Source organism: Crocodylus siamensis, chromosome 15 (genome assembly GCF_052110815.1).
Source record: "Crocodylus siamensis isolate JL-2025a chromosome 15, ASM5211081v1, whole genome shotgun sequence".
NCBI lineage: Eukaryota > Metazoa > Chordata > Crocodylia > Crocodylidae > Crocodylus > Crocodylus siamensis.
Genome location: NC_143409.1, coordinates 26,144,970 through 26,158,035, shown reverse-complemented (window position 1 = coordinate 26,158,035; position 13,066 = coordinate 26,144,970). Strand labels below are relative to the sequence as shown.

At 41.0% G+C, this 13,066-nt stretch overlaps 1 protein-coding gene across 8 annotated transcripts in view; it reads left to right on the top strand.

Annotated features, from left to right (window-relative positions):
* ZNF280D (zinc finger protein 280D) overlaps positions 1-13,066 on the top strand; it is an 84,557-nt gene that overhangs the window by 36,704 nt on the left and 34,787 nt on the right. For 6 of the 8 annotated variants that reach the window (XM_090029944.1, XM_090029939.1, XM_090029938.1 and 3 more), the window contains 5 exons: positions 1,866-2,033; positions 4,465-4,574; positions 6,394-6,617; positions 12,096-12,253; positions 12,958-13,058. In XM_090029944.1, the coding sequence (XP_089886070.1) occupies positions 1,866-2,033; positions 4,465-4,574; positions 6,394-6,617; positions 12,096-12,253; positions 12,958-13,058 (761 nt within the window). The remainder of the gene's footprint in view (positions 1-1,865; positions 2,034-4,464; positions 4,575-6,393; positions 6,618-12,095; positions 12,254-12,957; positions 13,059-13,066) is intronic. The other 2 variants (XM_090029942.1, XM_090029943.1) reach the window with 1 other exon arrangement.

Genomic DNA, 13,066 nt, shown 5'->3' with positions numbered 1-13,066 from the left:
ATTCCAAGTAGCTGTTTTGCGCCCAGGAACTGCTTGGCATGTAGGGATTCTCCATCGTGCCCACTTCTTTTCCTGGATTATTTGTTTACCGGGATGGCTACAAGATAGTTCTCCACTTAGTTCTTCAGGCTAGGGACAGACATTCAAAAAGCCTGAGCCTGAATTGATTCAGTCTTTTCAGGTTAGTCTAACCTTGCTAGGCTGAAACATTTTGTAACTGGATAGATATTCTCTCTGGACTGAGGAAATTCAGGCTCATGCCTGCATGGCTCAGGCTAGAAGCCAGGGGGTGCTAGAGCAGCCCTCTCTTCCTTTCCACAGGAAGCTGAGCAGAGTTGGGGCATGGTCATGCCCCAGCAGGATGCTTTGATTAGAGTGGTCTGCCTGCACTTGCTGGCTGCTCAAGGGGCTGGAGTGTTGCCAGACCTCAGCACCCTGCTAGCACTCTGAGGCAAAGGGAGGTGTGCAGTGCATGCATCTGTTGATGATACCGAGCTTTTGTATCTCCTTCCCTGTTTCTTTATACTGTCTGCAGCAAACTGACAGGCAAGCAAGCAAGCAAGCCAGCAGGGCGCTGATAACAGTGTTTATCACCTCATCAGGAAAACAAAAGCCTCTCTCCATTAATTCAAACTGTTCTTAAACAGCTTCCTGGCTGACCTGTTGATTAGCTCCAAAGAGCCCTAAGCAGTCACTGTTCTGTCTGCCTTTCCCAGTGCAATTGGACGGATGCACGCGCGCGCAGCATTAGCTAGCATATCACATGCCTAGGGTCTGTGAGCCTGGGATCTGCGCTAGCAAGCAGTGAGGGGGGTGTGAGGGCTAGGGCAGGGGGAAGCCAGGCAGACCCTGCTGTCTCTGCCGGAGCTCCAGCCAGGGAGCAGAGGGGAGGGATCAGCCCTGTTGTGGAGCAGAGAGTCCTGCCCAGCCCAGAGAGCATGCTGGGATGCTGGGGGAATTTGGACAGACATTGCATAAACTGGTTTGAGCCAAATCAATTAAGTCTGATACTACATTCAGCCAGGTTTATTTTAAACTAGTTTCAGCTATTTTCAAACTGGTTTATCTGCACTGAACATTTGTTTTGTTATTCAGTGTCTCGTAAATTCTTTTTAGTGCAGCATACTACTGGGAGAGAGATGCACAGATTTTTGTTGTGGCTCCAAAAATCAGGTCATTGGTCTCACATGTATTTGGTGTTTCCATATCGTAGTAGCAAATTGCTGTATGCTGCAGGTCTCACTAAACGTTTGGAAGTTAATTCAGTTTATCTAAAAGGGTAAAAATTTATTTGCCGGGGCAACACCATTTCATGGATTACTAGAATTTATATACAATGTAACTTCTGTTTTATAAAATACCTTGCATACTAACTGAGACCTCAGTGTTTTACAGTTATATAATTAAACCAGAAGTGAATACAAAATAAGGAGGAGAGGCAGTGGAAGTAAAGACAGAGTGAAAGATTTATCGTTTGAGGAGAATTTGAAAGGTAGATCTAAATGGCAGGGGTAAGACTGATATTTTCACATAATTAGACTGTGAGAAAGCATGAAAAAGTAAGCCAGTGAAGAGAAAACGGAAAGACAAGCAACTTCAAAGGCAGCCTGGCATGAGTTTGTGAAGAGTTACAAATAATGGGCCTTCACTTTCCTTTTATTACTTCTTTACACAGCATTCACTTCAGAATATTGTTGGTCAGACATAATTTTCTTACTTTCTAAACGGCTTATTGTATAAACCAAGTTTTTATAGTTATTTAGGCTTATCCATCCATTAAAGAGTAGGTATTGGTAAGATGTTGGTAATATGCTGTGAAACAAACAAACAAACAAACTGAGGTTCTTTAATTTAAACCACTGTAGGTCTGAATGAGAGTGTTTTTGTATCTAAGCGTCCTGCTGCTTCCGAAGGCAACAATGTTACTCCAAAAAAGGCCAAGCCTAATGAGGTTGGTGCTGGAAGCAATTCAGCTGTATCACCTTCAGTTAAATCTCCAACAGTAACACCATCTCAAAATGTATCTTCAAAAGGTAGGGTAGACTCACAATGGTCTAGCTGTTAATCCATGTATTTGTTCCATGGAAAAAGCTAGTACTAATGCAATGTTAAAGCTAAACAGTCAACACTCAGAAATTAAGGTTGTGTAGCTCAGTAACACTGCCTGACCCTTGTGCTTATTCCTCAAAAAAATCTCTTTTCATGTTAACATTTTTTTCTAATATTTATATATAATGCAAATGGAGATCTTACAAATTTATATAAATTATGGTATGTGTTGTCTTCAGATTTAGCTTGTTTTAACTCTCTCTATAAAAACAAGCCAAGAGAAAAGGTTCAGTAGTTGTGAGGATGTGACTGTTTAATGTTGAATACCCCTTAATTCATCACATTAACATAGACTGTTTATAGAAAGGAACTGACTGATAAGATTTCAGGAACTCCTTAGCTGCAGAATTTGACATTTGGACAGGATATTAAAAAAAACCCTACTTTTTACCTTTTTCTGTTTTTAATAGTAGTGGTGTTGGTTTATTTTTAAAAAGCCTACTTTTCCCCAAAGAGGTAACTTATTCTAGCTGTTTTAAATAGAATTATAGAATAGGTGCATAACTAGATGTTTCCCAAGCAACTAGATTTCACTTGGGTTACAGATTCCTGAACTTGATGTGCTATTTTTCCACCTCAGTCTCCTGGCCAAAGAAAGTAAAAATGGATGCTGAACTTTTCAAGAGCTGTTTTCATACTACTTGTAGCTTTTTGAGCTGTTGTGTGTGATTACATGATCCCCTTATTTGCAACTCTTGTCCACAGCCTTTTTTTCACCCCAACTAGAAAGAGGTGGTTCCAGTAATTCTGAATGTTACAGCAAGAAAATTTCTTCCAGGCCACATTGGATCCTTGGCAAACAAAATTAAGTTGCAGCTTAAAATGTACAGAAAGATTTTTCAGATTTATTTTTATTAAAACAAGTAGGTAAAGAATAATTATGCTGTTCAGTTAAAATCTGGTTTTATGACAGTTTCTTGAAGTAATTCAGTATGAATGTAGAAAATTCATAATCTAGCACTGTGGCACCACAGAACAACAGGTCTTGCTACAGACTTAATTTCCTTACTTGGCTTGTCCCTAACTGTAATTTGTTAAAATGCTTTATAAAAACTAACAGAAAAAATTTGCAGCCTTGTTAAGGTATGTTCTTTTGCAATGATCATCCACTGAAAAGGACTTTCTGCCTGTTATGAATCTTATAAGTACTGCTGTCCTCAAGGGAGAATCCATTAAATCCATGTCACTTCATGGACCGAATTGGGGCGAGGGGGAAATGATCCGATAGTCCACTTGGCTGTCAAGTGGTTACTAATGTATGCTTACTCATTCACTTATATGTTGGATGTATTTATACTGACTGTTTTTGATTTTTGTTTATAGTCTGGCAGGCTACAATTTAATGCCAAATAATCCATATGTAAAACTTCTCCCTTACTTATTTCCTAACGTCTAAATTGATAACCCAGCATGGAGTCCTCCATGCACTGCTTATACACGAGAGATTTTTTTTTTCTCCATTAAGTTCCTGGTTCTGATTTTTGGTGGCTCCAAGAGAACTGGGATCCCAGTTGTAAGTAGTAATCACAAAAGATAAGCTATCATAAAGCTTAAATAAAGTTTGTTTGCTATCTGTTAACTAATACATCCGTAAGAGAAATGCTACTTGCTCATTACTGGTATATGAGACACTGCCTTACTCTTTAGAAGGCCCCTAGACACCTTCGCTCAGTGGAAATGATGCAACTGAACAGGCCTATTCTCCTAGTTGAGAACCAGACAGTAAAAGTCCTTTCTGAAATTATCAGGTGGAATGGTGTTCAGATCCTGATACAACAGTGGTTGACAACCTTTTAGGCTGAGGGCCAGTTTGGGTCAGACATGTGGGCAGGTGCTAGAACCCAGCTGCCACTGCTGCTTGGCTCTCTAGCAGCATGGGGAGGCTGGCTGCCACTGAAGCCACACTTCTGTGGGATGTAGGGTGCCAAGTGCTGTAAAATAGAAAAACTTTTTGTATATGTTCTTCTGAGAATTGATGCTTTCAGAATTAAAAAAAAAAATTCCTAAATGCTGTTGTATGAGGTACAGAAAGAAGACAAAGACTTTTCTTAGGGCTTTAATAAACAGATCATTGATCACACACTCTTACGTAGGATTTTGGACTTATCCTAAGATTTTGTGCAAGTTGTTCACCTATGTACTTTGACCAAACAGATTCAACCCAAATGGGATTTGAAAAAGGAAGTGTAATTATAACGGAAGTTGGAATTCGGTCCTTATTGATTGCGACCCCTGCCACATCAGCTAAAATATAGTTTATTTTAAACTATATGTTTTGTGGGATCATATATTTTCATTATAATCAATTTTGTGATGGTGAATATGGATTTATAAAATTTTCTTTGCATTTTACAGATGCTAACACTACATCAAGCAGTGTTAAAAATGGAGCACCATTTCCGCGAGCTTGTCCACAGTGCAATATTCATTTTAATCTTATGGATCCTTTAAAAAACCACATGAAGGTAAAAGATTTTTGAGTTGTTGAAAAGTAATTACAAACTTTTGTGAAACTAAATAAAGTTATGAAAGGGGACATCATATTTTATTTAAGAAGTTGATAGATTATCTTTTGAATATTTTAACCAAGGGCCCAGACCTCCGAGTTGCAAAATGTTTTCCAATCCCAAGGAAGAGGGGAAAATAGAAAAAGGAGCAAATTAAGAGAAATTTTCACTTTTTCCCCATTGTTTCTGATCTTTTTCAAAAGTGCATGTTTCATCTTGTATTAAAATCTTGTAGTTACATGTATCCCATTTCTATGACAGCCTTATATCTCTTATTATGGCATTAGATAATCCTCAGCTCTCACATGGAAATAATATGGACTGTTCTAGAACTGAGCCCTGTATGTCTACAGTCGAAGATATGGTGTTTTCAGGGGCTTGAAACAGTTTAAGCAAATAGATGCAGCTTGCAAAATGGAGCAATTTGTTCTGTTCCTCTTCTTCCCCAGCCAAAAATCTAAAGCATAATCAAAAATGATATATTTAATATATAGATAATCAAGTACAGCTGTTTGACTTTGATCTGTGCCTCAACTTCGGTCCTACAGAAGTTATATTTATTTGGTGGTTTCAGTGCTAAAATTCATTATAAAAAAGAGGATTTGTGTGGTTATAACTAATCAGATTTTTTTTCTTAAGAATGAATACACATCTTCAGTAACTCTAGCTAGGATAAATATATTGAATCTGCCATTTTTTTTCTTGAACAGAAAATAAGACTATTGCCAGCCAAGGTCAGAGAAATTAGTACTGTACAAGTAGGCACTGTATCTAGCAAAAAGGAACACCTTTCCTCTGTAACATTCTGGTTTTATTCACTGTTGAAGACTTGTATAGTACCTTTTCTCCAAAGAATTTGATACTTTCTAAATATTAAGTTTTATAATACAGTTGATTGATATGTAAATGTCTCCATTTTTAGATAGGGAAACTGAAGCTGTGGCTTCCCATTTCTGTATTCAACAGCAGAATTTGGAAGAAACTTCTGGTGTTGGTACTGTTGATCCTTTCTGATCAGTTCAACCAATTCCTTTGCCAGAATGTCTTTCTTTAATATAAAATAAACCAAAAAACGTATATGAAATATAAAATAAACCAAAAATAAAAAATGCTTACAACTTTTTCCATAGTTCACAGTAAATTCATGCTTTATAGCTAACTATGTTGTTTGCAAGGCAGATGTTTTATTTAATTTAAATTATTACTTTGGGAAGGCAAGTAGCTCCTTACTGAAAAAAATGGAGATTGAGAAAGTGAAGTTGTAGTGTTTATTTCAAAAGGTTTTAGCCATTGTGTAAGAGAAGATATTAATTCTGCCTTGTGATCTATGCTTCTCTTAAGAGAAAAAAAATACCAGATTTAAATTGTCAAGCCTTTTCTAATCTAAATCTCACCCGTATGTACTTACAAACTTTCAATGCAAAAGTGGGATTATAGGCAAGTAGGGTTGGAAAGGAGCCTCAGGAGGTCATCTAGTTCAGCCCCCTGCTCAGGGCATGTTCTTCTATGACTAAATCATCCCAGTCAAGTGTCTCTCTAACCTGCTCTTGAAAATTTCCAGGAACGGGGATTCCACAACTTCTCTAGGTAACCTTTCCAATCGTTAACTGCCTTCATACCATTTAGATTATATATCTGTTCAGGAGCAAAGGCATAACACATTCCAAATTTAAATGAAATGGAAATGCAGATGTCGTCTTTATTGTTTTATTTTGATAATTCTTAAAAAACTAGTGGTTTAGTACAATTTGGTAATTCAGACTTGTGTCTCTTTCAGTATTGCTGTCCAGATATGATAAATAATTTCTTTCCGGGAATGACCAAAACGGAATGTTCACCAAGTAATACTCCTGAATCTGAGAAAGGAAAATTGATTATGTTAGTTAATGACTTTTATTATGGAAAACATGAAGGCGATGTCCAGCAGGTACAACAGGAACAGAAGACTCATACAACTTTTAAGTGCTTCAGCTGTCTGAAAGTTCTTAAAAATAACATAAGGTATATCTGTCTACTCATTCACTTCTGTAATTTAGTCACTGAATATATGTTTAAATTGTGATGTCAGAATTGTTTCTCCTGTGGAGAACTAATATAAAAATAATACAGTCTTAAGTAAGATCAGATGTTTTTCTACTTCATGTGAATGTTGGGAGTTAAATTTTGTACAGATTAAAATGGTTAAAAAGGTAAACTATAGTAAATTGTAATAAGATAGTTATGGTGCTATGGGAATGAAAAGAGCAGGACATTACTACCTCCTTACAGTGTGCCACCCAGATTGATGACATTATCAGTAGATTTCACTATAAATCCCTCTAGGGATCCTCAGTGAATAATAGTTGGTGGTTTACCCTATGTAAGAACTCTTCTTTTGATTAAATAACTTCACTTTCAAATACAGCAAAAAACATTGGTAAGCTGTTTTAATAGGCAGGCCATTTTGTATCACAGTTGCTTTGGCAGTTAAGGTCATAGTTCTTTCTCATAAGGAAGCTGAAGTAGCAGAATGTAAAGCTGAAAGACGGACTATGCTTTCAAAGGGCACAGTCTGCAAGTTAAAATGAACAGATTTTTGCTAATATTAAACCCATATCATTAAAATAAAACAAAAGGTTCTTGTAATTGCAGGCATTAAAATCACTATTACATACACTTAAAACCTAAGTCACAAGTAAAAGCACTAGTAATTTGTCTTTTAAGCAGCTGGAAAATATTGTATGCTGTCAGACCTTCAAAGGATTTACTCTCATGGTTTTATAGTTGCTGTTCGCTGTGGCATTTCCTTCCTTTCAATTTATCGTAAAAACTATAAACAGTATTTGATGTGGATTGAAAAAAGTTTTCTTTTTGTAGGCATAATGGCTTTTACTGTACAATAAGAGCTTCTCTTTTTTGATATCCTCTTGAGAATACTCCATAGGAAATGGTCCTAAAACATAAGAATATTTTTATGTAAAAGATTATTAAACAAAATTCTTGATTTTACTAATGAACTTAATTGATAATAACATATTTTAGATTTTTTAGTGAACAGATTGTGTTTTCAAAACATGCATATCTTGGAGTTTTACTTCTAGCCAGAATTGACTGGTGCACTTTAAACTTACAAAAATGTTTTTGACTTTGTTTGCACCAGCCAGTATAAGAGCCTAAAATAAAGTCTTACTCTTATGTGGTAGAGGGTATGGGTGGGTGGGCATAGGTTTGTGGGGTGCTGTGGGTACATGGTGTGTTTGTGGGGCAGTTGGATAGGTGTGGTGGTGTGGGTGGGGATGGGATTTGTGGGGAGACTGTGTGGCTGGGGAGGGTTGTGGCTTGTGTGGAGTGGGAGGATGGCTGAGGTATATCGGGGGTCTGGGTTGTGCATGTATGGCAGTGTGAGGGGGGTATGTGTGTGGGTGTGGAACTCTACACACACACACACACACACTCACTCACTCACTCACTCACTCACTCACACTCTCTCTCTCTCTCTCTCGTGTGCACTTTCTCTTGCTCTCTCCTCCCTCCCTCATTGCCTGGAGCCCCTGCCAGTGCTCCTGCCAGCCTGGACTCTGCACTCCTGGCCCTGAGGCACTGGCACAGGCCCCGTACTCCCACCTACCTGCCACCACTTTCTCCTCCTGTTTACCACTGTTGCCCTTCTCCTGTTGCTTCCGAATCTTCCTGCCTGCTGCTGCAACTTCCCCGTTTCCCCCTGACTTGTTGTTCCCAGCACGGCTGAGAGCACAGAATGCAGCAGGAGCTGGCCTAGCCTGGCCGGCACTGCACAGAGCCAGCCAAGAATCGCAGGGTCCAGGGTGGGCCAGGTCAGCTCTTGATGTGTTGGCTCCTGTGGTCCCGGTGATGCATCTTAAGAAACATGCAGTGCCAGAATGGCTGTCAAGGGGTAGAGGTGGGGAGAAGCGGTGGCAGCAGGTGAGGAAATAGTGGTGGCTGGTGGGCGGGTGTGAGCACAGAGACAGCTGGGTGGGAGCATGCTGGTGCCTTGGGGCCAGGCCTGGCTGGCAGGGGCCCAGGCTGGCAGTGGCTCTATGGAGCTGGGCCAGCCTCCCCCCTCTCCCTGATGACACAGCTCAGCCTGGCTCCCTGCTGGGCTTTGCCAGCCCAGGCCCCACACTCCTGCTGCCCTGCCCTGGCACCAGGGCATTTGCGTGGGCCCCATGCTCCTGCCTAGCTGTCACTGCGCTCATGCTTGTCCACCCACTCGCTGGTGCTTCCACCACCACATCCCTGCTTTCCTGCCTGCTGATGCTGCTTCTCCCCACCCTCTGCCCACTCACCAGCCACTCCAGCACCACGTGGTTCCCAGCTGCATCACCAGGGCTGCAGGGCAGTGGGAGCCGGCACGGCCTGGCCCCAAGGACTGGAGCAGTCTCTTGCATCCTCCCCTCCCCTCTGAATTTTTAGCTGAGTTGCACATCTGGATGGATGGAGGGAGGGGGGCAAACAGCCCCAGGGTTGCAAGGTTGGAAGTCTGCTTAGGTGGAGGCTTCCGGTTGGTTGGGGAGGGTTTGGGGTGGGGCAGGGCTGGGTGGGCCTTACTGCTGCAGTTGCAGAGTCCTGCCACCAGCTCCCCCTGGGTCCTGCTTCCACTGGTGCCTTGTCGTCTTTGACAGGCAGCTACAGGCAGATGATAATTAATTTTTTAGGGGCCTTGCAGGCCAGATAGAATGGCCTGGTGGCCCGTGGGACATATTTTGCCCACCCCGCCTTAGATGCTGAGCCAACATCAAGGTTTCTTTTTTTTCCCCCCCCCACTGTCCAGGATGTTCTTATACAATCTGTTGGATGGATTCCTGTTAACTTTTTTGGAATTGTTTTCTACTGTGGATTACCATTGGTGCCATGGGAATGTCTCTTCCAAAGCAAGCTAATGGGGAAAAAATGCACTTAATTTTTGTCTGTTTGTCTAGCTTAAACTTTCAGCCATTGAATCTTGTTATGTGTCTGTTTGCTAATTAAATAACCCTCTACTTTTCAGGAATCTTTTCATGATATAGGTCTTTCTGGACTGTAAGTTGTCTTTCAGCCTTTGCTAGTATAAAGTGAAAAGGCTGAGCTGCTTTAACTTTTAACTGAAACCAAATCTTCTTGTATACCCTTTTTTTTGCCTCTTTCTGAATCCTTTCCATTTTATCCACATGTGCTAGATACAGTATTCCAGTAATGGTCTTCTGAAGTTAATATACAGTAATAATACCAACTCCTTATTTTCCCCTGAATATTTCCCTGTTTGTACATACTTGTACAGTACATATTACTGTAAGTAGTTTTAGCTGCCTTCAGATTTGGAGCTCATATTCAGCTGGCCAACCACCATCACCTTTGCAATACCTCCAAGAACTGACTTATCCTTGTCATTATTTACCAGTCTGTAACCTTTACTACTAGCTATGACTAGCGTGACTACACAGCCTGACTTGCTAGAGTAGGTCTCCTACCTTCAGGACCTGTGGATACCTTTGAGAGAGAATGATTGAAATGTAGATATGATCAATAATACACACCCCTGTTGCCACTTCTGCCACCTCCTCCTTCTCCCCTGTACTTCAGAGGTTTAGAAGTGGAGGAGAACTGGGAGTGATGATTATATTAGGTGATGGTTACCATTTTGATTGATGGATTGTGGGCTTTGATTAAGCACTTTTGCTCTCCTCTCGGCTCATGTTAAAACTCCAAGAATGTGCCATGGCTTCATAGTGAAATTGATGACTCCTAGGTTGTGCTCTTGTGGACCAGTGCATTTATGCATTAGTACTTACTTTTTCCACATTTAAGTTTCTCTTAAAAACCCATTTCTGCCATGTTGCTCATAAGGAAAGGAATTGACTTGTCTATGAACTTCCTGTTTTTTATGAGGGGGTTCCTCTTTCTCTTAGATTCTAAAACTTAAGTTATAGGCTATGTGTAGCAAGGGTTCTTTTCTTGAAAGTGTGGAAAGCATCAAGCATATCTTAGAATTATCATCAAGGGAAATACCAAGTGGCTTAGCCTTCTTATAGATCAGATGCCTTCTATATTGATCTTTAGGCTAGCTCCTTCAGACCTTTTTATTAGGATGTTCATTGTACATACATCATTGGCAATCTCATAACAGCACTAAAGCTTTTGGAGTAGTGACATTCTTTCTTTTGAAAGCTTCAAAAATTATCATCTATCCTGAAGATATGTTGTACCACGAAAACTTCTAGAATTTCCAGAGTTGATGGAGGAGGTTTCTGGATTCAGCTACCAATACCCTCACTGCTGATCCAGTTTTGACGCTTGATAGCTTCAGGCTTCTTGTGAAGCTGCAGTTCTACACAGGGGTGTGCAAAATGGGCTGTATTTGATTCGGATTCTGATTTGGTCCGAATCAGGGACAGTGATTCGATTCGTTGATTCAGGTCACTGTCCCAATTTCAATTCGGCCGAATGCGAATCGGAAGATTCAGTGCTGATTCGGAGAATCAGCGATTCGGCCATAGACACAGCTTTACATGTTTTTTCTGTGTGCCTCAAGGTACCAGGTGCCACCTGTGAATGCTGCGATGGTGGGGCAGATGGAGCAACCCATAGGAGCATGGGTGGGAGAGGCCTCCATGTGCTTGGTGGCAAACCTGGAAGTACTTCCAGTTCACTTCTGGGTTTGCCACCAAGTGCGTGGCGGGGGCACACCTCTCTGGCTCAGTAATCAGGTGTGGGGGGATGCTGGGTGCCCTGCCAGACCTAGGAGGCACCAGTTGTCAAGCTGGAAGGGTGCGGGGTGGCCCTCCAGGGCACTCCCCAGCAGACTGGAAGTGGATTGGAAGCGCTTCTGGCCTAGATCCAGGTCTGCTGCAGAGCACACTGGGGATCCCCCGGCACTCGTGTGGGACATTCCATCTGCCCCAGCATTGCAGCATTCATGAGCTGCCTGGTACCTAGAAGTATGTAGAAAAAACATTTAAAGCTGTGTCTGTGTCCCGATTCTTTCCGAATGAACTCGGAGGGTTCCGATTCAATTCAGAGAGATTAAAGGGTCTCCTAATTCAATTTGGATTCGGAGATTCAGCCACAAATCTCCACCGAATTGAATCAGCGACCGAAGCTTTGCATAGATTTAGTTCTACAGAACTCAAGGGCAGTGAGTTTTGAGGAAGGGGGCAGGTTGACTTGTTCATTATTTTTTTCTTCCTGCTGCTCCATATTAAATGGCGATTATATCAGTGGCAAAGCTATAAAAAAATTTTAAATAACAATACTGTAGCTTGCCTAATATGTAGGATGTTTTACTTAATATTCAGGATATCTCATTCAGTTCATCGTCAGTTTATGAAAATTGTGACACTTCAAATGAATTGTAACGAGTACTCGTATTTCTTATAATTTTGGAAAGCTTAAGAGTGCTTTTACAACATTTTGACGGCTTCACTTTATATGTTGCATGCTGACTTCACCACGTATGGCTTTTGTTTAAACATAGCTTATGCACCTGTTCCCTATCATTTATAGGTTTATGAACCACATGAAACATCACTTAGAGCTTGAGAAGCAGAGCAGTGAAAGTTGGGAAAGCCACACCACCTGTCAACACTGTTATCGTCAGTTTCCCACACCCTTCCAGCTGCAGTGCCACATTGAAAGTACACACACCCCTTACGAATCTTCTAGTAAGTTAGGCTGCTTTTATATTTAATCGGTGTTTGTACAGTTTAGATTATTTTTTCTTTTTAGCAGTTTGCAGTCTGGGAGTAAAAGCTGACATGATAAACCATTGTTGCATGAAAAAAAAATTGCAATGTGAGATAGGTTGATCATCAGTTAGTTTATCAACTTTTGTCCCAGTCCAATGTGACTGGGAATTCCTGTTGCCAGATTTCTTGTAGTTTGAAATCTGAATGGGTTTTGCCAGGACCTCCTCATTGCAGTACTCCTAGTTTTGAGAGCAAAATGAATCTGCAGTTGAAGGCAGAGGTGGCCTAGGTAAGACAAGTGGCATGGGCAGCCATTGTGCATGGCCCATGGAAGATTGGGGAAGGAACAGGCAGTATCATGGCAGAAAGGGCAGTAAGTTCAAAGCAAAGCAGCAAATTGGGCAATTAGCACTGGGAAGGAAACAAAACAGCAGATCAGGCAGGGAGCAAAAAGCAGAGCAGTTGATTCAGCAGGGAAAGGGGATTGGAGTGGCACTTGGGAAGGTGTGGGGCTAATTTGTGACACACTTGCTGAAAAGGTTGGCCCCCACAGGTTTAAGATATCTTTATATTGCATATGCACTGTTTTATGTCTGTGCATAGCCATTTATACATGATGCTCCATTTTCTGTCTCCAAACCCAAAGGTGTGTGCATTGATTATGTCCCTTTCTTTTTCAGCTATTTGTAAAATTTGTGAATTATCCTTTGAAACTGAGCAAGTTCTTTTGCAACATATGAAGGACAATCATAAGCCAGGTGAAATGCCATATGTTTGCCAGGTACTTCA